At 55.2% G+C, this 27,169-nt stretch overlaps 1 protein-coding gene across 5 annotated transcripts in view; it reads right to left on the bottom strand.

Annotated features, from left to right (window-relative positions):
• GNB1L (G protein subunit beta 1 like) overlaps positions 1-27,169 on the bottom strand; it is a 70,626-nt gene that overhangs the window by 3,445 nt on the left and 40,012 nt on the right. For 4 of the 5 annotated variants that reach the window (XM_028827450.2, XM_028827451.2, XM_015149651.3 and 1 more), the window contains 3 exon segments: positions 20,879-21,041; positions 15,331-15,429; positions 10,691-10,906 (listed from right to left, as the gene is read on the bottom strand). In XM_028827450.2, the coding sequence (XP_028683283.1) occupies positions 10,691-10,906; positions 15,331-15,429; positions 20,879-21,041 (478 nt within the window). 5 annotated transcript variants of the gene reach the window in all.

Below are 27,169 nucleotides of genomic sequence, written 5' to 3'. Positions count from 1 at the left end.
GAGGACTGCCCGAGCCCAGGAGTTCAAGACCAGCCTGGGCAACATATAGAGATCCTGTCTTTACAAAAACAAATTTTAATTAGCCATGCATGCTGGCATGTACCTGTAGTCCCAGCTTCTTGGGAGGCTAAGGTGGAAGGATTGCTTAACCCAGGACTTTGAGGCTGCAGTGAGCTATGATCACACCACTGCACTCCAGCCTGGGCGACAGAGCAAGACCTTGTGCCCCCACCCCCAAAATAACTGTAAATATCTGTTTAGCCAATAAACTGACATATCATCCATAAAGCAAGAACAATAGGAAAGTGGCTATAATTGAGTAACTGGTACCAGACTAGTCCTCTTGATGCAAACAACCATAAAAAATGGACAAAATACACAAGGCAACTGTTTACAGGCAGGAAACACTAGGCAGAGAAGGGGAGCTGATGAGGTGGGCCTCCCAAATGCCCCCACAGCTCTCTGCCTGGAGACAATGCCCTCGGCATGAAGTCCACGCAGAACATAGTGGTCACATTAAGCTGAGGAGGCAAAGATCAGAATCTAGAGCAGTCAGAGGGCTGAAATCCGTGGGGCAAGGCAAAGGAACGGAGGGAGCTGAAGACTGTGTAAGGGGTCCCTACGAGTCTTGTGTGAGGGCTGGACTGCACATGCCCACGGTGGACTCCACAGGGCTAACCAGAGCTGCAGAGTTAAACAGAACAGGTTCAAGAGGTCAACACTGCTGGGGGTCCAGTCAGCCTGAGTGCAAAGACTGCGTGACAGCCTGAGACCAGCTGAGCTACCAGAACGGCATCACTTCAGGAACAGGATTCTGTCTTAGAGTATGGCCTACCCTAGATCTACCAGAACAAAACTTGAAACCAAGCCCTGACAAGGTCTGCAGGAGAGGCAGAGTTTGGAAGTTGAGTTCCACCCCACTTAACAAGCCTGGGAATGAACTTTCCACAGACCTGCCCTAACAAAGCCAAAAGCCAAGCCTGCACAAGCTCAAGGTGAACAGTCAGTCACTGAACTGCACACCAGAATGAAAGCAAACACTCTTCAGAGCAAAATAACAGAACCCAGAGATTCAGCATGTATCGTTTACCATGTCTGGCACACAAACAGCAAATTACTAGACGTGCTAAGAAGCAGGAATATATGACCCATAGTCAAGGGGAAAAAGCAGTCAATAGAAACTGACCCCAAAATGGCAGAGATGTTGAACATATCAGATAAAGACTTTAAAGAAACTACTTAAATGTGTTCAAAAAAAATGAAAGGAAAATGTATTCAAATAATTACCAAAAAAAAATTGTCTTCAATGAGCAAATAGGAACTATTAGCAGAGAAATGGAAATTATAAAAAAGAATCATAATAGAAATTATAGAACTGGAAAGCTCAATACTGAAATGAAAAATGTATCAAATAGGCTTAACAGCAGATTGGAAATATATTTATTTTTAAAGTCAGTGAACTAGAAGACAGATCAACAGACATTGCCCAATCTGAAGAGGAGGGAGAAAAATGACTGAACCAAAACAAACAGCGCCTCAGGGGGCCATGGGATGCTATCAAACTGCGTAACTCACAGAAGCCCCAGAAGGAGGAGAAAGTGAAAATGGTCAAGAAAAAACAGTGGCTGGATATTTCCCAATTTTAATGAGAAACACGAATATATAGATGAAAAGCTCACAGAACCCAATCAGGACAAGAAAAAAAATCTGTCTAGGCACATGATAGTCAAACTGCTGAAAACCACAGATTAAAAAAAAAAAAATCTTGAAAGCGGCCATGGTGCAAGACATATTACATGCATGGAAATGATAGGATACCATGAGTTCTCATCAGAAACAAGGAACAACATCTTTACAGGGCACGAGGAAAAATAAAACTATCATTCCCAAGTTCCATAGCCAGGATTCTGTAAAAAGGAGGGTGATGAAGACATTTTTTAGATAAATAAAAGCTAGAGAATTTTTTGCCAGCAGGATTGCACTACAAAAAAATGTAAGAAGCTCCTTGGGTCTATAGGATGAACAGCAGAAATGGCAAAGGGGTGAGTAAATGTAACATGTTACGTTTTTTATTTCTTGAAAGTGTTTTTTTTAACTGATGATTTGAAGGAAAACTGGTCAGATGCAGTGGCTCATACCTGTAATCCCAGCATGTGGGATTGCTTAAACCTAGGAGTTCAAGGCCAGCCTGGGCAACACAGTGAGACCCTATCTCTACAAAAACTTAGCCAGGCATGGTGGTACGTGCCTGTAGTCCCAACTACTCGGGAGGCTGAGGCAGGAGTTTGAGGGTGCAGTGAGCTGTGATTGCAACACTGCACCCCAGTCTGGGTGACAGAGCAAGACCTTGCCTCAAAGAAAAGGAAAACTAATATTGTAAGGTGCAGTTTTGAATGTGTGTAGATGTAGATCACAACAGTCACGGAAAGACTAAAAGGGTGAGTAGGAGGGATTGCACCAGCACAAGGTCATGTTTGTGAGACGGGATGTGAACAACACTGATTCTAAGGAGACTTTCAGAAGGGTGCACACTCTTGAAGTGCAACCACTTAGGAACAAAAGTGGTAAGAGGTCTAGCTAAGAAGCCAATAGAGGAAATAAAACAGAATACTAAAAAATAAATATTTGATTACCACAAAAGAAGGTCGAGAAGGAGGAAAAGTGGTCAAAAATGGAAGTGAGAAGTGGAAAATAAGTATAGAGATGTTAAACTTAATCCCAGACATGTCAATAATTACAGTGAATGCAAACAGACTAAACGTACCAGTTAAAAGGCAGAGATTGTCAGAAAGCATCACAAAGCAAGACACACCTGTCTTCTAAAGATACTTTTTATTGGGAGGCCGAGGCAGACGGATCACGAGGAGGTCAAGAGATCGAGACCAGCCTGGCCAACATGGTGAAACCCCTTCACTACTAAAAATACAAAAATTAGCCGGGCGTGGTAGCACAAGCCTGTAATCCCAGCTACTCGAGAGGCTGAGGCAGGAGAATCACTTGAACCTGGGAGGCGGAGGTTGCAGTGAGCCGAGATCATGCCACTGCACTCCAGCCTGGGAGACAGAGTGAGACTCCGTCTCAAAAAAAAAAAAAAAAAAAAGTAAAAAAAAAAAAAAGATGCTTTTTAAATGTCAAGAGGTCAAGACAGATTGAAAGTAGAAGCAGGGAGGAAAATGCAAAGGGCAAACCTAAGAAAGTCGATGCTACTGTTTAGCATCAGACAAAGCCAACTTCAAGACAAAGAGCATTACAAGAGACAAGGGACACTTTGTGTTGAGAAAAAGGCCCTGCACCAAGACGAGGTGACATCTCAGCGCCTACACACCCGCACTCAGCCCCAGAGCTTCAAAGCTCATGAAGCAAAACTGGCAGAGACAAAGAAACAGGCATGTGTGCAATCACAGTTAAAGATTTTAAGAGCCTTCTCTGCGTAACTGTTTAAAAAAACTAGACCAAAAAATCGGTAAGGATATTAAAGACTGGAACCACGTCCACTGACCTGGGTCAGGCTGACGGAAGGCTCCACCCCACAACTGCGGAACACACGCTCCTTTCAAGTCCATGTGGTGCACTCCCCGACACACACCATGTGCTGGGCCAAAACCAAGCCTCCATAAATTTCTTTTTTTTTTTTTTTTTTTTTTTTTGAGACGGAGTCTCGCTCTGTCGCCCAGGCTGGAGTGCAGTGGCGCGATCTCGGCTCACTGCAAGCTCCGCCTCCCGGGTTCACGCCATTCTCCTGCCTCAGCCTCCCGAGTAGCTGGGACTACAGGCGCCCACAACCGCGCCCGGCTAATTTTTTGTATTTTTAGTAGAGACGGGGTTTCACCGTGGTCTCAATCTCCTGACCTTGTGATCCGCCTGCCTCGGCCTCCCAAAGTGCTGGGATTACAGGCGTGAGCCACCGCGCCCGGCCCGCCTCCATAAATTTCTAAACACAGCAATTGCACTGCGTGCATTCACTGACAACAGAATTAAGCTAGATTAAAGATATAGCTACAAAATCAACGAATATTTGGAAATTAACACCGCCCCCCCCAAGGAAACAACAGATCAAAGAGGAAATCACAATATTTTGAACTGAATTAAAATGAAGACACAATAAATCAAAGCTTATGGGACTGAGCCACACGGAAGGTGGCCAGGCTGGGAGTTGAATTCTCAGCAGCCCAGGGAAGAGGCAGGACCTAGATCCGAGACCCAGCAGCTGCTGCTGCTGAGAGAGCGGCCCCTCGGCATCCAGGCCCGTGCACTCAGAGGCCACCAGCACAGCCACCAAGAAGCCCCTGCCCGAGGAATCCCTAAAGGATGTACTTTTTGGCTCCCAGAAGGAGGGCCTGAGATGTAAGAATGCCCAGGGCAACGCTCACACATGAAATGCAGTTATCGACGTGAGAACTGGTTTCATAAGAGATGTGTCTACACCTGGAGGGCCAGGAAGGTTGGAGGTAAAATGATTAAAATATAAGGCTATAAAGGGAAGTAGCGACCAAAAGAAACCTGGATTGAGCCATATTAATTAGTTGGAAAAATAGGCTTTGGGGCAAATGTCCTTTCTAGAGATGATGAGGGGGAATGAAGAGAAGACCTCACTCGCTAGGGAATTACCATTTTAAACTGGCATATTCCTAGGTCAGCTTCAAAGTGCATAAAGCAAACACAGACAGGCCCCCGGCAAAAGGGAACTGGACAGGCCTCTCTGCACTTGCTGGGGACCCTGGTCCCCTGCAGGATGACTTAAAGGCCTAAGAATCAGTAGACACATGGGCCTGGCACTCACGTGTGCAGCGGGGCATCTGACAACCAGCACCGCCTCCCTGGCACATGTGCAGTGCTTATGAAAATTGGACGGCCCTGCATTTCAAAGAACTGATATCATTCAGACCTTGTTCCCAGACCACAAGGTTAATTAAGTTAGAAATTGAAATCTAAAAAATAACTGGGGGAAAAAATCAAACATTCAGAACCATAAAAACATTCTAATTAACTCAGCAGCCAGAGAACAAATAAAAATGGGGTCTTTGTGTCAAATGAGGAACATGGAAAAAAAAATAATAAAAATGGGGTCTGCCTGGAAGTGAGGGGAGGAAGACAATGTCTTCTTGCACCAGGGAGCCCAGCTGGGTGGTCACCTGTGGAAACAGGCTCCATGTGGGGCGGACAAGGGAAGGCTGAGTGCCAATGGGCTGTGCACCTGACCCCAGGCAGGGCAGCAGATGCAACCCAGGGGACATGGGATGGAGGGAGAGCATGGCAAGGACAGAAATGATGAACAGAAAGATAGAAATGCTCAAGGACAAACACATACAAGACTGATCAGGAATAAAGCAGGGACAGAGCTTTGAATGCGGCAGAAATTTAAACAATCATCACAAGCAGTCCAAAAAAGGTCACTAGGAATATAACCTTGAGGATTTGTATGCCCACACATTCCTAGAAAAATTCCCCAAATTGGCCAGGCGCGGTGGCTCAAGCCTGTAATCCCAGCACTTTGGGAGGCCGAGACGGGCGGATCACAAGGTCAGGAGATCAAGACCATCCTGGCTAACACGGAGAAACCCCGTCTCTACTAAAAAATACAAAAAAAAAACTAGCCGGGCGAGGTGGCGGGCGCCTGTAGTCCCAGCTACTCGGGAGGCTGAGGCAGGAGAATGGCATAAACCCGGGAGGCGGAGCTTGCAGTGAGCTGAGATCCGGCCACTGCACTCCAGTCCGGCACTCCAGTCCAGCACTCCAGCCCGGGCAACAGAGCGAGACTCCGTCTCAAAAAAAAAAAAAAAGAAAAATCCCCCAAATCAGGAAACCTAAATTAGTCCACAAAGGAAACAACCCAGGCAGAGAAAATAACTGCCCAGTAATGGTGCAGGTGAAGACCAACCTACAGTCACTCACAACCCCCTACCTCCACCGCCCAAATGTGTCCATCCATCGGGAGAAGAGAGGACGCTCCCCACCAGCTTCCTGAGCCCGGGGCTCCTGTCACTAGGCAGGTGGTGGGAGAGGGAGACCCAAGTCAGTCTGTGGCCCTGGGCAGTTCCGGCCCAGGCCAGCGGAGTGGGCAGAGCATATGTCACACATGGGGGGCGCTCATGGTGATTTCAGGACTTTTCCCTGAGATCCAGGGACAGACTGAGGATATTAGTTGTTTTAATGTTTAAGAAAACGCCAACAATGCAATGAACAGATTCAAGAAGAAAACCTGTATGAGTCAGAGAGATATAGTGAGAGCATTTGGTGACATCAGGCACCCATTCAAGACCCAGATTCTTTCCCCAGGAGAGGTGGGAGGAGCCTTACCTGGCGAGGAGATGCCACTAAATAACCCACAGCCCTCACCCCGGCCTGGGATACCACCGCCTGCGCCCCCTGACGCTGCTCTAGGCTCCTGCTCAGTGAGGTCGGTGCCTCGCCATGCCCTCTCAGCCACCTTGCCCTCCTACCTCAACACCAGCTTGTCCCTCAAGGCCAAGCCCCTGCAGGCCCATCGTCCTGCCCTTTCAAGGTGTCTCCAGGGCCCAAGCCCCCTTGTTCATGGACTTACCAAGGCCTGCAGCCCTGACCCTTCTCATGGCCCCTCCCCTCCCATCCCCCACTATAACCAGCACAGTCCCAGCACATCCCAGATGCTCTGCCTGTCCTCTACCTCTCTTGCCTGGCAGACCTTGGCTCTAGGGGTCTTGGCAGCGTCCTGCCTGTGCACACACAAGCAGCTGAACGTGCTGCAGCACAACACACAGCCATTGGTTGGCAACCACAAGCCAAGGCTGGCTTCAGTGTGCAGAGCACCCGACCTCAGGGCTGCCTCCCCTCCCTCCACACCAGCCCCTGCCTCCCCACTTGGCTCCCTGTGACCCGGCTGAGGGGCCATCAAGGCCAGCACCTGCTGTGCAGGGCCGTGGGGGGATGCTGGCATGTACGTGTCACGCGTGTGGGGTTCACCGCCTGTGCTTGCAGACCCAGGAGCCTCTCCCTGCTCTCAGGGACCAGAACACAGTGGCCCAGGGAGGGAACTGGTGGCTGGGAACAAGAACAGGAGGCTGATTTGATGCCATCGTCACTGTCTCCCATTTCTCTCCTATGACCTCTGCCCTAAGTCAGTGGTAGAGAGCAAACACCGGGCCCCACCCCATGGCCCTCACTTGAAGCCACTGGGGCCTGCTCAGGGCCCTCTTGATAGGAATTTGCCGGAAGGTCCTTCCCAGGGAGAAAAGAGCTGCTGAATGCCTGGAGCCACTAGGCGCGCGGGGAGGTTTCCGTAGGAGTCCTGACGGCGTGTCTTCACCTGTGGGAGGCTGAGATGCCCAGTTCCTCCTGCCCAGCAGCCTGGCTGTGCCTACCCACCAGCCAGGCGGCCACTGCCTGCAGGGACAGAAGTGACCCCACACCCACCTCAGCCATTCTCAGAAAGCAGTGACAGCATCGAGGTAAAGAAAACCAGGTGCAAAGACCAGCTTCCCGCAGGAAATGAGGACGATGCAGGAAGCCTGGTGGGGCCTCCTGGAGAAAGACTAGGGCCTGCTCCAGCCCTGTGTTCCTGAAGAAGAGGACCGGTCCTGGCCCTGCAGTGATGGCAGCCAGGGCCCTGCACTACTGTGCTCCTGATGGCAGGTGGGACCATGCCCACGCCCTGCACAAGCCTCTCCTCCTGATGCCATGCACGGGGAGCTGACCCAGGGCCCTCTGCCCTCCCTCCTGGCTGCCCAGCAGCTCTGCTACTGCCCTCTAAAGGGCAGCCTCTGGCAGACGGCAGCAGCAGCCACCACTGCTGTGCAGATGGGAGCGCAGCTGGGACACCTGGCCGTGCCTCATGGGAGAGCCACGGTTGGTCCACTTCCCAGGCCAGGGCTGTCTGGAGTAGGGGAGCCTCATTATTACTTAAAGGCCTCAGAATATGGCTGGCTGTAAATCAGTCCCCGCTTCAAGGCTGTGGGCGCTACCCCAAATGTGGGAGGGAGAGGGCCTGCGTACCACCTGTATCTGATGACAACGCAGGCTCTAACTGCGACGGCTCGTGGGAAAGCCACCTTAGCAAGGCAGGGCGCCAGTTGCCACTTGCCTCCAAGGCACCCTCAGGTGGCATCCTGATGTGGGCAGCCTCCTCGTCACCATCGCAGCCCCTGGCCAAGCCCCAGCCTGGACCTGGCCCTTCCAGGAAGGATCTCTGGCCACCAGTGTCTCTCATAGCGCATGACTTCAGGTGCCAGGAATGCGTGGCGCGGCCAGGCCACCATCTGGTTCCGATTACCCATGCTCTGCTCCGGGAACCTCATTTGCGTCTCCGCTCCCAGCACCCGCTGGGGGGAGACTGATCTTGGCTTATCAGAGGCTTCGGCGGGAGGGTGTGAGGGACACACAGCCGCACCCACGTGGCTCTTGGCCGAGGAGTCACAGTGCAGGCGGTGGGTGAGGACACCTGTGGGTGCTGAGGACCTTCAGTCACCTTGCTTGCTCTCAGCGGCAAGAACGCTCTCAGGCAGCTCACCTCTGAAAGCGCCCCCAGAGGCTTTCCCTAAGGCCTGGGCTTTACAGAACCTGCAGTCTCCAGGGCCTCTAAGATCAATGTTAAGATGTGACATTGGGCAGAGGGTGGCATGTCAGCCTCTCCAGCTCCCTGTCCCCTGTCCCTGGGGTCGCCTGTCCCCTCCCAGGCCTCCTCCTGGCCCATGCAACACAGGGCTCAGCAGGGGAAGCGCTTCTCCTTTGATGTGCACCACGGGCCGATGCCCTGCCCAGCACGCCACAGCCACGCCAACCACTTCCAGTTCCTGGTTCTCCCTTCTGCTGTCACTTTTCAATTCATTAATACCTGGTCCCCCTTTTGCTTTAACTTTTCAGTTCATCAATCCGGTCAAGTTCATCTCTGGACTGGAACGTGCCCCATAAATTACAGTCTTAAGTTCCAGCAGCTGTTTCCCAAGCACGCCAGGAGAGACGAGGCAGATCTGGGCCAGGACGGCAGGAGGGCCCCTTCCCGGGGTCTTGGGCGCAGGGGTGGGGACTGCAGGGAAGAGCCTTCTGGGGGCTCTCAGGGAAGCTGCCTGGGTCTTCAGCCCTTTACTGTCAGACTGGTGAAGGACAAGCCAGTGCCAAGTGAACACTGGACCCCATGGGGGCGCCCTGCAGGGTCCCTGCCAGGCTTGAGGAGGAGGGAGGGAGTGGGAGGGAGATGCCCCTTCCAGACATGCAGACCCAGCACCCAGAGGGGCTCAGCCTCCCAGCGCCCGGAGCAGCTCAGCTTCTAGTTGCTAAGAATGGGCATCATGATGACTCTTATCCACCCATCACACAGGCCCACTAGGCCTCAGGAGACCCTTCCTCCCAGGGAAACACGAGAAGCTCTGCCACTTACAGCAGGGACTTGCGTCTCCACCCCCAGGACAGCTGACGGATGGGCAATGGATGGACACAGCTCTCCTGCAAGTCTGCCATGTGCCCACACAGGTTGGTGATGCCCACAGGGCACTGGGGCCGCTCACAGAACCCCGCCCCTCTGTGTATCCTGGTCTCACCAGGGCCCGTCCTTCGCAGCTCCACCATGTGCTTCAAAGGCTCTGGTGGTGCCTACTCAGGAGTGGGCCTGACGGACCCGAGGTGAGCCCTCCCCGCCCCACGGGGCCAGGGCTGGGCGAGCGTGAGGTGCAGCAGGCTTGCTGGGGCTGCTGGCAAGTCTGCCCCGCCTGGGGGGCCCAAGGGATGCCTTCCCTGTGGCCTCCTGTCATACAGACAGCCCGGACCACAGCCCCACAGAGAAGGGCAGCCCCAGGCCCTGTCCTCAGTGAGGCTGGGAGCTGCTGCTGCTGCCAGTAGCCACCTCACGGGACATGCAGCTCCCCCTGGAGGCCCTTCACCCACGACACTGGGCAATCAGGCCACTCGCTGGCTGTGGGTAAGTCTCTGGCTTCCAAGGCTTCTGGTGAATGGGGGCTCCTTGTCCACCCCCCAGAAGCCAGGATGTACCCAGGCCACACCCAGCACCTCATTCCCCATGGTCTTTGCAGCCCTGAGACCTGCACCAGAGTGAGACCTGGACAGGAGGCTCCCCTTGCTCCCACCAGCCTGACCCGATCCCTCCCATCCCAAATGGGGCCACATGTGTAGGCCAGGCTACCCTGTGTTGAGCCCTGGAGCCACAGGCCCAGAGAGGGACACCACGGTGCCCCTCGAGCCACGCCAGCCAGGAGAGCCCAGGAGACACCCCGGGAAGATCTTTAGCAACCGCCAGGCGGCCCTGAGGCCTCCCTGCCTTCCTGCTGGGCTTTCCCACTGCCCGTGAGCAACGGCCTCCCTCGGGCCAGCTCCAGACCACCACGGGGGCCACAGCTCCTTGTAGTTTTCCACACTGGGGTTTTTTTTTGTTTTTTGATTAATCAGTTCCTTACTGACCAAATTCCTCTGAGTTTTCACAAAGGGGTTTGAGTATTCCTGGACTCTGCGTGCCTTTCTCTAGATGGACAAGATGTAATGGCATGAACCCGAGGTCTGGGCGAAACCCAAACCATGTGAACACCCTGCCAGCGCCCACGCCCCCTTCTTCCTGCGCCAGCCATGGACAGCCCCCCTGCACCCGCCTCCAAGTGATTAATTAGCCAGGGATCTGCAACAGCTCCTCTTCATGCCTAAATATTGTTTCAGCCTATCAGACTGTTAGTGCAGAGGAGGATAAATGAGGCCCAGGGCCTGGCGCACTGACCTGCAGGGCCTGCTGCCCGTCCAGGCTCCAGACAGCCAGCGCCTTCCCCGCGGAGCCCGAGATGCCCCTGGCCTTCTGGGAGTCAAAGTCAAGGTCCATGACGGGCTCCTCGTGGCAGGCGATGTGGCTGCACACCTTCTGCTCAGAGACGTCCCACAGGGCCACCGATCCATCCTCATAGCCGGCCAGAAGGAGTGGGCGGGGGTTGCAGTCGGCCTGCGGGGAACAGCAGAGCAGTCAGCTCCTAGAAGGACTCTGACTTCAGTGAGTTTTGGGGGAGAAGGGGCTCTGGAGATCTCCTGCCCCTCCTGCTGGCTGGGGCTGTCTCCCATGTCTTCCACGTGGCTGCCACAGCTCAGAAGCTCTGCACCGCCAGTGCCCTCCTGTACAGCCCCTGGATGGCTGATGCTGTCAGCATGGGACTGGCACGGCTGCCCTTAGGGCACCCCGAGGACATAGGGGTGGAGGGCACAGAGCTGAGCCCGAGGTCTCCCACTGCTGTACCACTTCTCACCAGCCCTGCAACCTGCACGTGCTCATCCTGGGTTCTGCCCAAAGGGGTGATGCTGGGCACTCGCCAGCCACTGTGAGTGCTGCCAACCCTCTCCACCTCTCCCATGCACAGGGACTTGTCCTCCCGCCTCCTTTCCCCAGGCCTAAGATGTGTGGCCACTGCTCACTGGGGCTGGTCACCTGTCTAGAGCCGCCAGCCAGAAGAAACCGTGAGCTCCATCTCCATGAAAAATGAACTCTCTGTGCTTTGTCAACGTGGCTGCTGAAGCCCCCGCCCCTGAAGCCTGGCGCGAGCTGCCCGAGCTCTCGTGATGAATGAGGGCGCAGGTCAGAGGGCTCCGAGCCCTGGGCAGACGCCTCGTTTGTTAAGCCTCTGGAATAATTGCAGGAGGAGAGCGCTGCAGGATTCCGCATCACCCTGGGGACACAGCCGTCAGTCCCCGGCACCGAGAATGACAGCCCAGAGAAACCTGGCATGGCTGAGCAAGGAGACCTGGGGGAGCCGGAAGGCACCAGGGTGCGTACCTAACAAAGGGATGCTGAGTCCTCAAACAGCACAAGGACCAGGGCTCCAGGGAACCGGGGGAGCCAGGCCCGGAGCCTGAGGCCAACTGCCCTGACCTGGAGGGGATGGCCAGGCCAGGGACAGAAGGACAGTCACTGTGCCCTGCAGGATGTGGGCATGTGAACCCGAGGCCAGAGCTGGTCCAGTGGTCCTCATACATGTCCCTGGAAAAGACTTGTAAAACCGCTGGGTTCTAATAACAGAGTTCACACAGACGAAACTGAGAAGAGTGAGGCTCCGGGCGGAGGCAAGTGGTGGTCGATGCGTCTCCTCCCGGGGCATCTCCTCCCAGGCCTCGTCCCAAGTCATGCCCTGCTGCCAGAGTCCACATTGTCCCTGGGAGGCAGGGCTGCCCCAGGCCCCCGAGTGTACTCAGCGCCCTGCCCCTCCCCGCAGAAGCCCTGGCCATGCTGCTGTGTGTTGCTGTTTTATCCCCGGGAGGAGCTCCACGTTGGCACCTTTCAAATCACCTGCTGGGAAATGAGGCGTGCAGGACCCACAGTACCTTCCTCCTTGACATGGGTGCCACACCCTCTGCACAGGAGCTCCTTGCAGGCAGCCCTGGCTCCCTGGAAGGGCCTCCCCCTGGTAAGCGGTGTGTCTGAACTCAGAGTGGGTGAGGGCCAGGCGAGAGCAGCTGGGAACACTCCGCATCCCAACCAGGAATGCAGACCAGCCCCAGAAGCTGACTCCAAAGACTCTCCCCATTGGACCCGCTCCCCTCAGGCAGTGCTCTGTGGCGGTGCCTGTTCCCAGCCTGCGCCACCCTCCTCCCTGGCACTGTCCTCCACTGCCAGAGCTGAGACTGCCTGGGGCTGCTCCCGTCACTGACGTCCTTCTGGCAGTCTCCGAGCCTAGCGCCTGTGTGAAGCCACTGCTTCTGAGTTCAGATGCCATGGCCAGCGCAGGGACTGTGTGTGTGACTGACCTGCCTGCCATGGTGCCACAGGGTGGCCGGAGCAGAAGCCAACCTGGCCTGGAGGGGCTTGCCCTGTGGTTGCCAGCCTCTGCTATGCCGCTGGTCCCTGCAGCTCCCCAGTGACAGACACCACAGGCAGGGCAGTCCTCTTGTGGCTGGGGCACTTCGGTGCCCACAGCCTTGATGCTGCCCGACCTCTGCTGGGGAGAGGATCTGAAGTCTCCCAGATCTGTTCTTCTCTGCCTTCTCCCTGCCTGCAGATGAGACCTGGAGGCCAGGCCTCATTCTGCACCCCTCCTATCGACTGGCAGCCCCAGAGGGACACAGCAGGTCGGGGGCCGTGGGAAGCCCTCAATGCACCGTACCCCAGGAAGCAGGGCAGGGCTGGCTGGAGGGGCCCTTGCCCTGAGGGCTGTGCCAGTGACTGCCTCAGGCTCGACATAGGTCCTGATCTTTTATATATTAATAACAATTATTCTTATGTTGCAGGTCAGCTGCTTTAAGGAGCAAAATAAGAATATAATAAAGATTTAAAAATTTTTTAAATGTTTAAATAAAAAATGAAAATGAGATTGCCCCCCGCCAAAAAAAAAAAGTAAAGAAAAGAAAAGAAAACTCTCAGTGTTTGAGAAAAAAAATAGCAAGTCAAGCCACTGTGCCACAATTGGATTGACAAATTATAACCCGACCCTCAGGCTTGGGGATGGAAAAGGGAACATGTGGAGTTAATGTCGGCTTTTCTTAGCGGAATGCTTCACGCTGGATCTCCATCGCCAACAGAAACGCGATTTGTCCTCTGTCAACTACATTAATTACCTTAACAAGTTTGTACATCCCTTTCTACGCATTTTTCTGTTGGAATTTTACATGATTGTGCAATGACCCACGTTTCCCAAGGGGTGGAACAGGAGCGGTGCGGCCCCGGACACCCTTTCCCAGGATCTGGACGCCCTGTCCACTGCCTGTGGGGTTGCAGCCTTGGGGGGCGTTTTTCCTCCCAGCAGAACCCCTGTCAAGCTCTTGGAGGAGGCTTGTCCGGGCACATGGAGGCCAATGACCCAGGTTCCGCTGCAGCCCCTGTGGCCCGGCTGTGAACCTGCTGGCACCGAGTTTCATCATCCCAGGTGAGCCCCCCGGAAGCTGCCCTGACTCCCATGAGGGCTTCTCCCCAAAAGGCCACAGCCGCAGAAGTAGCACCACAGGATCAGCCCACGGGAGACCCCAAATTCCAAGTGAACCTTCTCAGTCAAGAAACCACAGGGGGAAGCTGACTGCAGTGAGGGGCGCCCGCTTTCTGGTCACATGGAGAGAGAGAAAAGCTGGGGGCAGGGCCTCTGGGGGTGCCCGTCCTGGTGGGCCTTGCAGGGCATGCAGACGCCCACCAACTGCAGAGGCCCGTCCAGTCTTGCTCTCATGAGGAGGTCAAAGAGGCAGTGAACCAGAGTCACCTCCTGGTAAAGGCCCAGCCCAGGGCAGTTCTCAGAGTCGAACAGAAAAGGAGGGTGCCTGGGCCGGGCACGGTGGCTCACGCCTGTAATCCCAGCACTTTGGGAGGCCAAGGCGGGTGGATCATGAGCTCAGGAGATCAAGACCATCCTGGCTGACACAGTGAAACCTCGTCTCTACTAAAAATAGAAAAAATTAGCCGGGCGCGGTGGCGGGCGCCTGTAGTCCCAGCTACTCGGGAGGCTGAGGCAGAACAGTGGAGTGAACCCAGGAGGCGGAGCTTGCAGTGAGCCGAGATGGCGCCACTGTACTCCAGCCTGGGTGACAGAGCGAGACTCCGTCTCAAAAAAAAAAGAAAAGGAGGGTGCCTGGCATGACCTAGGGCCCCAGGAAGGGTGTTGCTGGTGACCCCTTACCATGGGCTTCTGAGGCAGCTCAGGGCTAAGGGGCTCTTTGCAAGTCAATGCATGGGACCACTTGCTCTGTAGCCCTAGACATGAGCAGCCCCGAGGAGGGCAGCTACACCTGGCCTGGAGGGTGATGAGGGAGGAGGCTGGCCTCAAGGAAGCTGTGCTGCATGGAGGCAGCTGGCCCAGAAGAGTCCCTCCCAGCAATCCCGACCTGGGCCCCGGCTGATGCCTTCCAACCCTGTCTAACCACAAAGAACAGTTGAGAAGGAAGGAAGTGTTCGTGGATCAGAAACTCCAAGTGCGGCCTCAGGGAATGTCATTGTGTTAAGTCCACCCCTGCCTCTAAGAGGCAAAGAAGTAACAAAAATTAATTCCAAGCAAAGCGGGGACATGCAGGCTTGCTGTAGTTAGTCAGCGTGGCCCGCCCTGCCCTAAGCAGGGCCCCAGTACTGAGGCGCTGGCAGACACCACTGTCCCCTCCTCACTGCTCACTGGAGGGCACCACTGGTTGCGGGGTGAACCCACCCAAGCCTGCAAAGGACAAGGACCTGCTGCCACCGCTGCTGGCTGAAGCCAGGCCTCTCCTGGGACGCTGACGGGAGGCCCCTTGCAGCAGCGGGAAGCAGAGGGCCATGGGGACACTGAGGCGGCTGCACAGGTTCCCTGCGGTGGGGGTTGGGGGGAGAGTTGCCTGAGTGGCTTGACGATAAATCAGATCCTGAATGGAGCATGACTCATGGCCGTGGGCGTGGCTGGCAGGGCGTGGCTGGTGCACGCGGGGCCTTACCTGCCACAGCCGCAGGCACATGGGCATGCCTAGCTTGGCATCTGCCTTCGGCTTCAGGGCGCACACTGACGTCTTGGATGGCATCTCCAGAATCTGAACCTGACAGTAAGAAAACAAGTTGATTTGGGCCGTTGCCAAGTCGAGTCTGCACTATACAAACAAGAGACTCTTAAGGCGATTAACCAGGGCTGCTGTGAGTTTCTGTCTGCGCCCCTCCCCGTGGTCACCTGGGAGCCCAGGTTCCTAATTAGGCTGCATGGGCCCTTGCAAAACGCTTGCACCATTCCCGGGTCACTGCCTGGCAGCTGCCCCGGCCTCTCCTGACGTTACCGCGCAGGCTGAGCAGGAGGCTGGTTCCCTGGCCCCCTGACAGAGCCCGCCGATTCTCTCTCTTTCCTGGTGCAGGCTTTACATACAAACCACTATGAGTGATCTCAGGCATAGCCATGGTTCTAAGACTTGCCTAGGAGCACCTAGGGACTTGCCACCCACTTGAGAAATGAATGTGATGTGCCTCCTCTGAGGGCAGCTCCTGGAAACCTGGCTCCCCGAGCACACCGGTGTGCCCTGTGCATCAAGGCTGCATTCCAGGTCCCCTGAACACAGGCCAGGGCCCTCCTACACCTGGGCTGGGAGATGTGCCGTGCTGGCTTGTGGGGTGCAGGCCCGCTGATCACCCGTCTCCTGAACAGCCAGGTCAGGGGATGGCCAAGGCCACAAGCAGCAGACTGCCAGGTGGTTCTGCTGGAATCCAGGTCCACCTGCACCCTCTGCCCTCCCTCTGGGAACTGAGGAGGCTCAGTCAGCCCTGAACTTCCCCAGGTGCGAGCAAGAGCAGCTCACTGGCCCCTGACAGAGCCTGCCGATTCTCTCTCCTCGGTCTGCTTCTCCTTCCTGGTGCACGTTTTACACAGGACCACTTGGAACGAGCTACCGATAACATGGCAATAACATCAATGCACAGTCACCTTGGGCAGAGCCTGGCATACATGGGGCATCACCCAGTTTACACACAAGGAGTCCGAGCCCCAGAGGCTAGGGGCTCTGAGTAGGCAGAAATCATACCAGTTGGTCCAGTGGTCTCTGGCCTCTCTATTCTCCTGAGCCAGGCAGGGGGATTGTGTCTTAGGGGCCTGTGCCTGTGGGGGTGAGAAGCTTGCTGCCCTCACTAACACACACAGAACAGGCCCGGGACCCCAAGTCTGAATCCCAGATCTGCCACAGGCATGCTGGGGGTGTGCTGAGGTCACCTCCGGGCAGGGCAGAGAGCTAGGCACACAGCCCAGTCCTTCCAGCTACAGAGTTCTGCTGAGGCGCCCACCTCCAGTACACGGACCAGGACCACGGGACTTCCTGGGCAGGCTATTCTTGCCAGGGGCCCCCACAGCAGCTCAGCCTCTGACAGCAGGGCTTCTACTCCACTCAGCACCAGGAGCTCAGCCTGGAACATAGGGCTTCTGCCCCACTCAGCACCAGGGATGGCTCACAGATCTAGGCCCCACACAAATACATGCACACACACATGCATGGGTAACATGTACATACCTGCACACACAAATAGAGCCTCCTGCCCATCAAGCCCAGAAACCAGGGGCCTCAGGGTGAGCCAACCATCTGACGGAAGAGGTCCCCGGGGAACAAAGAGAGCCACACAATGAAGGGGGCAAAAAAGAACTCAGCACTGGGAGAGGTGATTATAGTCAGGAACCAAGAGGCTCAGTGACGGTAAGACCAGGCCTTCGAGCTCTGGGGAAGGTGGTCAAGCCTGAACTCCAAAGCCGGCCAGAATGGTAAGCAGGAGGGTAAAACAGAGGTCTCCGTGGACACCAAGGATTCCTTGTGGAAAAACCGCTCAAGGAGAAGCTCTAGCAACATGGAAAAACAGGAACAAGGACGTCCAAAAACCAAGACGAGGCGCCACTGAGCCTGGCACAGAAGAACATGGAGAACCCAGGAGAAGCCAGGGTGGGCTTAGCCGTTCTTTGTCTTCTGCAAGTTTCTCCTCTTAGGATCAGCATGGCCACTGTGTAAAGAGCTATAGGCACCTGGGTGGCCTGCAGGGACCACAGTTATGACCCATGTGCCGCCTCCGTGATCCCAGCTAAGGGAGCAGCGGCAAGCTGTCATTGGGTGTTGCCACCATTGTCCCTTTGCTGTTTTCAGGAAGGGTCTGTGAGAGCCACCGTCAGGGCTGTGGGGAGGATCTGGGAGGGTGTAGACCACACTGTGTGGCTCACTCCCCACATTTCCAAATGATACGGGAGAGGGGCAGGGAAGTGCTGGGAAGGGAAGTCCCCTGGCAAGGGCTCCACCCCTGGGCCTGGGCCTACAGACCTAGGTGAGGACAGGCACTCCTGCATTCATGCCCAAATGCTGCATTTCCCAAGACCACCCTGGCCCGCCACACCCCCATTCTGTGTCTATAAAAACCCCCAAGACCCTAGCAAGCAGAGACACAAGCAGCTGGACGCTGAGAGGACGTTGAGAGGACGTCGAGGGGAGCATGGCAGTGGAAGAGCAACCCGACAGAGGCTGGCATGCTGGCAGGCCATCGACCAGCAGAACGAGGTGGAATCTGGCCGGGCAGTTGGAGGACAGCCCAGGCCACCAAGCGGACCGACTCCAGGGGAAAACCATCTCCCTTCTGGCTCCCCTATCTGCTGAGAGCTACTTCGACTCAATAAAACCTTACACTCATTCTCCAAGCCCACGTGTGATCCAATTCTTCTGTTACACCAAGGCAAGAACCCACGATACTGAAAGCCCTCTGTCCTTGTGATAAGGCAAGCATCTAATTGAGCTGACTAGTACAAGCCACCTATGGACAGCTAAACTGAAAAAGCAGCCTGTAACACACACCCACTGGGGCTTCAGCTGTAAACGTTCACCCCTAGACACTGCCGTGGAGCCGGAGCCTCACAGCCTGCCTGTCCGTGTGCTCCCCTAGAGGTTTGAGGCGTGGGGCACTAAGGAAGTGGAACACGCCCCCATCGCATGCCTTGGGAGGGGATGAGGGAACTTTTCTCGTTTCACGACCTGTTTTCCCCATATGAAACTGAGAAGTTTTGTTTTGTTTTAAAGTCAGAGTCTCACTCTGTCACCCAGGCTGGTGCCATCGCGGCTCACTGCAGCTTTGAACTCCTGAGCTCAAGTAACCCTCCCACCTCAGCCTCCCCAGTAGCTGGGACTACAGGTGTGCGGCCACCAGGCTTAGCTAACTTTTTGTAGAGATGGAGTCTCACTGTGTTGCCCAGGATGGTCTCGAACTCCTGGGTTCCTCCTGCTTCGGCCTCCTGAGTAGCTGGGACTATGATTTCCTCCTTTTTGCACTCCTCTGTGCCAGATTTCTTAAAATAAGATCTGCTCCTCTTGTCGCTATATCAGGAGGATGGGCTAGTTCCAGCAGTTAATGGGGTGGGGAGGTGAGGGACTTAAGCCAGGGGCAGGAGGAGCTGCCCTGAGCACACCTGTGCTTCTGTGGGGTGGGGAGGGCTGTGGAGGAGGCAGGCACTGGCTACACAGCCTACACAGCCATACACAGTCCCCAGCAAGGGAGGGCCTGTCTCAATTTGGGCTCAAAAAGACCCCTCTGGGGAGAGTGAGGGGACATCAAGGGCAAACGACTTGAGCAGGCCAGTGAGGGCAGGGGCAAAAGATGATGGTGGGACGCGATGAGGGCAGAACCCAGGGCAGTCCTGATGCCCCACTCTGAGCGCTGCAGGAGGGAGTGGGGGTGGCAGCGCCTTGAACCACATCCTGGGTGCAGGGGAGCCGTGAGCCCTGGACCTAAGCACCAGAGTTACACACCATGTCCACCTGGCCTGGGTCCTCAGCCCGGGGCCGCCCCTGCCTGCGCCTGTACTTGGAGCCTCCTACAGACACCCATGAGCTTTCTGCCTGGCATCTGACTGCAACTTTTGTTTCCAGAAGGAAAGATGTTAGGTTTGGGCAAGTGTGGCCACCCAGTCAGCCGAGTGGGGTGGGAGTGCGGCTCCCTGGGCGTTGTCTGGGTGCAGTCCAGCAAGGCTTTCTCCCGCCCAGTCCGACAGATTCCAGGTGGGAATGTGGAAAGCAACTGTTTTCCCAGGATGTGCGAGGTCTCCAGACAGGCTGCCCCCGGAAAAGACAGATGCCGCCCCATGGAGAGAGCCGAAAGCCAGGAGGAGGGTTAGATGGCCTTGAGCACAGGGGACATGGGGCCAGGGGCAGCGCAGGCTGACCGAGTGCTGGCTGGCGCCCTGGGGGTGGCTGAGACCAGCGCATGGAGGACAGCAGGACAAGGGAAGAGCTGACTCAAACTCCTGCGGCATTCCTGTGGGTCTGCAGACCTTGGGTCCCGGGGGAGGAAGCACACCCCTCTTTCTGACATAAATACAACTTGTAACAGGTTTTTGGCAGATTGGCAAGAAAAGTGTATGTAGCTCCTAATTGGTTATTTAAATGCAATGAACAAATAAATGCCTGTTCCTATCTCATTATTTATGTACTGGATCTGCCTGAAGACAGAACGACTCTCCTTGGGCAGAGGCCAAGCCCAATTGTGCGTGGGGGCCGCCCTGCCCAGTACCAGCCCCAAAGACAGCTGGGGCACAGGGAATGGGGACGACTTGGCAGTGGGCATGGACAGTAGCCCCCACGTGTGCGACCCCTACTCCATGGTATGTCCTCCCCACGCCTTGCCCTCGGGCCACCACACCCCACTCACCAGGCGGGACAGTCACCACTCACAGGCTCTTCTCTGATTTCCCTTCGGCTCTCCCATGACCTGAGCCTCCAGCCACGCCCTCCACCACTATGACACCCTCCCTGCACATCTTGGGCACCCCTCCCTTGGCAGACCCTGCCTCCTGTGCCACTGGGGGTGTGGACACCACTGTCCAGCTGGGCCAGTCCTGTGTTACCAACACCTCTGGTCATTCAGGCCTAAGTTCCACCTAACAGTGGCCTCCCTGCTTGGTGACCTCCCATCCCCCTGGGTGTTCCCTAGCTCATCTTTCTCCTGGGGACTGTGATCACCACCCTGTGCCTGCGCCCACCCAGCCCAGCCCTGGTTCTGTGCCCTGAGACACCACCCTCCCTGCTGCCCTGGCTCGGCCCTCCCCAGGCCTCCAACTTCACCAGGGCCTTGGTCTCTCTCCCACTGCCTCCTGCCAGCTGCCCCGGAGCGTTCCTCCCACGTGGGTCTAAGGTCCTCAGGGCCTGCTGAGGTCTCTACCCTGCCGGCCTCGGGCCTCCATGCTTGGCCATCCCACGCTGCTCTCCTCCATGTGCAGAACTGTGCTGGGTGTCCAAGCCTCCAAAACACCGGCCCCTCCCCCAACGCCTCCTGATTCTCCCTCTGCCCTAGGAGGATGGCTCATCAGCCGGGCCACCCCGAGGGGACAGGCCCAGGCCTAGCTGGCTGTGCACCAGCCCCGGCCGGTGGAGCTGCCGTCGGGTGGGCAGCTCCATGGGGTCCCGTGGGTGGGCGCAGGCGCCTCCTAACCAAGTGCAGGGGATGAGCACAGCTGTTTGGAGAACACGGGGCCTCAGGTGGGCTGGCTCTCACCTCGTCGCCGCCCTTCCCTGGCACGGCAAGCATCCAGCGCGGCTGGCCCCCGGCCAGGATGCTGCTCCGGCAGAAGCCCACGCTCTCCAAGCGCACGGAGTCCACGACAGCGTTCCTGCCCTCCGCCAGGTCCCACAGGCACAGCTTCAGGTCTCGGCCCTGACTGCCAGACAAAGAGGAGACAGGCCTGAGACTCCCCTGGACAAGTGTCAGCTCCTGTGGCCCCTGCGGCGGAAGGAAGGCAAGGCCACGTTTCCAGAGAGCGGGTGCCGTGAGCTTGGATCACCGCAGGTCAGGAGCCTCAGCTGAGGAAGGGCCTCACCGCTCTGGCACTGACACATGAGCCAGCACCAAAGTGTCCGAGGCCAGGACACGCAGTGGACCAAGGCTGTGGACCGACGGCTGCCCAGCGTGGCCCCGGGGTGGGGGACACCAAGCCTGAAGTGCTGCACAGCACAGACAGCAAACTTCACTGTGTGCATCCTAAAACCAGCAAACACCCAGGGTGCCAGGCCCCCAGGAAGGACTGCAGACTGACAAGGGAGAGAACAGAGGGGAGCCAACCTGAGGCGTTTTGGGGTAGTGCTCATGACTAGATGCTTATGAGGTTGAAGACAAAAATAACTGTGCAGAAACTGCTCCCGTGGGTGAATTAGTTTCTCAGAGGAGTGCAGGTTACAGTTAGGGATCCTCTCCACGCGTACACCTGGTAGAACAGATGAGGAAACCAGGGGTGGCTCACGGGCTCGGGGTCTCACCACAGGGAGATGTGACAGAGAGGCACAGGGAGAGATGGGCTGGCGGAGTCAAATTAGAATTGTAAAGTCAAGACAAGCAACGAGTGGTCAGATGCACAGACAGAAATGAGTGCAGATGAGTGTGTAAGCACAGGTCACCCTGCAAGCCAGGCGCCTCCCACTGCTGTCCGCTGAGAACACCACACCTAACACCAGGTTTTGGTTTCTTATCCTGTTCTTCAAAGACAGGAACCAGGGCTCTGGAGAAATGGCTGACTCTAGGACAGACTGGAGGAAAACCAAGATGCTAGTCTCAAGCATCGTGTAGTGCCAGGCAGTGAGAAATGCTTCAGAAATAAAATAAGGCTGGGTACAGTGGCTCACGCCTGTACTCAGCACTGTGGGAGGCCAAGGCAGGCGGATAACCTGAGAGGTCAGGAGTTCAAGACCAGCCTGGCCAACATGGTGAAACCTTGTCTCTACTAAAAACACAAAAAGATCAGCTGGGCGTGGTGGCGTGCGCCTGTAATCCCAGCTACTTGGGAGGCTGAGGCATGAGAATTGTTTGAACCCGGGAGGCAGAAGTTGTGGTGAGCCAAGATTGAGCCATTGCACTCCAGCCATTTGTCACTCCAGTGACAAAGCAAGACTCTGTCTCAATAAATAAAAAATAAAATAAAATAAAGACTGGGTGTGGTGGCTCACACCTAAAATCCCAGCACTTTGGGAGGTCAAGGCAGGAGGATTGCTTGAGCCCAGGAGTTCCAGATCGGCCTGGGCAAAACAGTGAGACCCCTATTTCTACAAAAGACACAAAAATTGGCCAGGCCTGGTGGTGTGTGCCTGTAGACCCAGCTACTCAGGAGGCTTCAGTGGGAGGATTGCTTGAGCCTGGGAGTTGGAAGCTGCAGTGAGCCATGATGGAGCCACTGCAATCCAGGAGGCCCTGTCTCAAAAAATAAAATAAAAATAGAAAAGGAACAGGGATGTCAGAGGGACATGGGCTCTGAAGCTGGAACAATCTGAGAAATCAAATAAATCATGGTGGTATTAGATTTTAGCTCAAAGAAAGAAGTAAATCTGCATGAGCCCATCCTCATGAGTGAATGTGCATTATGTATCAGAAAGAAGGAATAAACCTTCCTTCCAGCTTCTTATATTCCAATTAAAGTAGGAATCTGCCATGGCTGGGAGGGATGAAGGAAATGAGAACACCCCAGTAATAACTAGTGCAGGCAGAGTCCACAGATGGATGCTAAAATCAGCGGCAAAAGTGTAAGGGTCTCAACATATTGCCAAGGCTGGTCTCAAACTCCTCGGCTTAAACAATCCTCTCGCCTCAGCCTCCTGAGTAGCTGTGACTACACTCCCCAGATGTTAGTAATTACTGCGGTGATTGTAACACAGGGCCACACATCCTTGGCTCTCCTCCCCACAGGAGGTGGAGCTTCATTTTCCCTTTGCATGTGGACTGCAACTAGTAAGCAAAAGCTATACCTTGACAGTGAAGTCAGGCAGACACTTCCTGCCCCAGCGACCAGGGTCGTCCTCGCCAAGCCATGGGCCATCAGGGACCCATGTGCTCAGCATGGACGCCAGGATGATAGGATGAGAAACCTCACTTCTGTGGGTTTCTTCCCAAAACCCATCACCCCAGTTTTAACCTGAGAAAATATCAGACAAACCCAACCTGAGGGGTGTTCTACAAAACATCTGCGCAGTAACTCTTCAAAAGTGTCAGCTAGGTGCGATGACCCGGGCCTGTAATCCCAGCACTTTGGAAGGTGGTGGTGGGAGGATTGCTCGAGCCCAGGAGTTCAAGACCAGCCTCGCTGACATAGTGAGACTCCATCTCTACAAAAAAATTTTTTTTAATTAGTCAAGCTTGGTGGCGTGTGCCTGCAGTTCCAGCTACTCAGGGGGCTGAGGTAGGAGAATTGCTTGAGCCTGGGAGATTGAGGCTGTGTGAGCTGTGATGATACCACTGCACTCCAGCCTTGGTGACAAAGCAAGACCCTGCCTCAAAAAAAAAAAAAAAAAAAAAAGACCAAAATGTTGAGGTCACGAAAATAAATGATCACACACCCAGAAGGGACTAAGGAGACGTGACAGCTCAGAGGATCCTGGAGCAGAAACGTCATTGGTGGACAAACAGAAGAAATTGAAACAAAGTCTGGGTCCCAGTTATTATCATGCACCCATGTTCTGCCAGAAGGGCTGTGCGGTGTGCGGCGTCCACGCCAGAGAACTCAGCACCACAAAGACTGATCTGGGCAACTCAGTCGCTGTGCAAATCTCCACGGGGGTTTTGGAGAACCTGCCAAACTGATATCAAAATATACTTGGACATTTGGAGCACAAACACTCGCACAGCCCCCGGGGCTCTGCTAGGCAGCAAGGCTCAATGTGACACTGCAGGGAGGCCGAGATAGGGGTGTCCTCGGCATGAAGAGGGCCAGGGCCAAGGGCGGGGAGATGTGGCTGCACACCACGCTCACAGGGAGGGCATCCATGTGCGCCTGCGGGGAGCGGAGGACTGACTTGTCTTTCCAGGAACTTTAACATTTTTTTCTTTGAGACAGTGTCTTGATCTGCTGCCCAGGGTGGAGTACAGTGGGGTGATCACAGCTCACTGCAGCCTCAAACTCCCAGGATCAGGTGATCCTCCCACTTCAGCCTCCCAAGTAGCTGGGATGACCAGCGTGTGCCACCACACTCAGCTAATTTTTGTATTTTTTTGTAGAGACGAGATTTCATGATGTTTCCCAAGCTGGTCTTGAACTCTAGGCCCAACCATACCTCAGCCTCCCTAAGTGCTGGGATTACAGGAGTGAGCCACTGTGCCCAGCTTAACTTTTTTTTTTTTTTTTTTTTTTGAGACGGAGTCTTGCTCCGTCCCCTAGGCTGGAGTGCAGTAGTGTGATCTCGGCTCACTGCAAGCTCCACCTGCTGGGTTCACGCCATTCTCCTGCCTCAGCCTCCCAAGTAGCTGGGACTACAGGCACCCGCCACCACGCCTGGCTAATATTTTTGTATTTTTAGTAGAGATGGGGTTTCACCATGTTAGCCAGGATGGTCTTGATCTCCTAACCTCGTGATCCGCCCGCCTCGGCATCCCAAAGTGCTGGGATTACAGGCGTCAGCCACTGTGCCCGGCCGGCCCAGCTTAACTTTTTATTTTGAATCAGTTTTGAACTCACAGGACAGTTGTGAGAACAGCACGAAGACTCTCTACGCCTCCTGCTGCAGTGGCTGCTTCTCCCGGCCTCTCCCAGCCCTGTGCACACAGGTGAGCCTGTCACCAAGAACCCCGCCTTGTCACCACCACATCCTGACCAAGGATGAACCCCAACAGCCCGCAGTCATCCTGGGGCGTCGTGGCCTGTGTGGGGTCTCGCGGGGCACACATTGCGTTGCTGTGGGCCCCGGCTCCCTCTGACCCCTGCACGGCCCCTTCTCTCTCCCTGTCTCTGCCTCTCTCTCATGTCCTTGCACTCCTTCCTTCGCTGGTGACAAGGCCCAGACCCATATTCCTCAGGGGACACCAGATGATGCTGCCTCTCCTCAGTCATCACGCTGCGAGGCACCCGACGTGCCCTGCCCACCATCGGGGGTGTCAACCCTGGTCGCCTGGTCAGGACCCATCATATTCAAAGGCTCATCACCCCAAATTCTGATCATTCATTTTAGTGCTCATATTGGCCTAGGCTAATGGGAGCCCCGGCAGGCTGGCTCAGAATCCTCTGACATGTGGCCATCCGTGAGATGTCCAGACCTAGAATCTGCCATCTCCTGGGGAACCCTCACTCCACTGGGATACACAGGCATTTAGAAGCCAGGACCTGGGTGTCCAACTGCTCACAGCTAGAGCATGCCCTGGCCGCCAGGCCCCTCCATACGCAGGCGAGGGAACACACACACACCTCCCACGCATGCACACAACACACAATCACACACACCACACACCTCAGACACACCTCACATACATACACACCACACAGGCATCTCTCACACACACAACTTCCATACGCAAACCTCACACACACAATACACAGGTTCTTTTTCACTTTCCCCCTTCCCGTGTTGGTAACTCTCCTCTCTGGGCAGGGACAACCCTGGCCTCTGTTCTCCTGGAGATGTTCACTGACACGCTTAACCAGTGAGCCTGCCCGCCTGCTCTCACCAACCTCCTGGCCTCCCAGGCTGCCGCTGCCATACCACTCCCCTGACCCTGCTTCTTTGACTGCCTGGATCCCCTTCCTGCCCCATCCAAGGGGCATTGAGGTGGGGGAAGGCAGGACCGCTGGGTACCCACATGGAAACACAGAGCCTTCACTGCACACCGTAGTGAATTCCAGCTGAACCATGGACCTACAAGGGACAACAGCAAAGCTCCGGGGAGACATGGAGAGAGGTCTCTTGGACCTCGGCGTGGGAACTCCCTGCAAGACACAAAGGCACTCTCCATAAGGGGAAAGCCTGGCAGACTAGAATCAACTCCATTAAAATGAGTAACCTTTGTTCATTAAAGACACCATTAGGGGCCAGGCCCAGTGGCTCACGTCTGTAATCCCAGCACTCTGGGAGGCCAAGGCAGGCAGATTATGAAATCAGGAGACCGAGACTGTCCCGGCCAATATGGTGAAACCCTGTCTCTACTAAAAATACAAAAATTGGCTGGGCGTAATGGTGCATGCCTCTAATCTCAGCTATTCGGAAGGCTGAGGCAGGAGAATCGCTTGAACCAGGGAGTCGGTGAGCCGAGATCGCGCCACTAAACTCCAGCCTGGCGACAGAGCAAGACTCTGTCTCAAAAAAAAAAAAAAAAGTAAGGAAAAGAAAACAGGCCTGGCGCGGTGGCTCAAGCCTGTAATCCCAGCACTTTAGGAGGCCGAGACGGGCGGATCACGAGGTCAGGAGATCGAGACCATCCTGGCTAACCCGGTGAAACCCCATCTCTACTAAAAAATACAAAAAACTAGCCGGGCGAGGTGGCGGGCGCCTGTAGTCCCAGTTACTTGGGAGGCTGAGGCAGGAGAATGGTGTAAACCCGGGAGGCAGAGCTTGCAGTGAGCTGAGATCTGGCCACTGCACTTCAGCCCGGGCGACAGAGCGAGACTCCGTCTCAAAAAAAAAAAAAAAAGAAAAGAAAACAGCGACAGCTGACTGCAGCTACGTGCAACACAGGGAGCTCAAGGAGACAAAGCTGAGTGACAGAAGTCACATACAGATGCTGTTCCTTATGTCTCTACACTTTCAAGGAAAAAAGCAGATGAAACTAGTCTATGCTTTTTAGAGACAGATATTCAGAAATAAAGCAAAAATGAGGCATGAGGGGCTACCTCCTGGGGCATGAGGGGGCTGCCTCCAGGGAGAGCAGATGGCAGCAGCTCGGGGTTCGGAGGCTCAGGGGCCCTGCGCTCTACTTCCTGACTGGAAGGTGGTTGCTCAGGTGCCCACTCAGCCATAATACAATGCTCTGAGCACACTTGTCTTGCGCTTTTCTGTGAGTACATTATACTTCACAAGAAAAAAGATAAAAATACACCCTGCT

Source organism: Macaca mulatta, chromosome 10 (genome assembly GCF_049350105.2).
Source record: "Macaca mulatta isolate MMU2019108-1 chromosome 10, T2T-MMU8v2.0, whole genome shotgun sequence".
Lineage (NCBI taxonomy): Eukaryota > Metazoa > Chordata > Mammalia > Primates > Cercopithecidae > Macaca > Macaca mulatta.
This window is presented reverse-complemented; position numbering and strand designations above follow the sequence as displayed.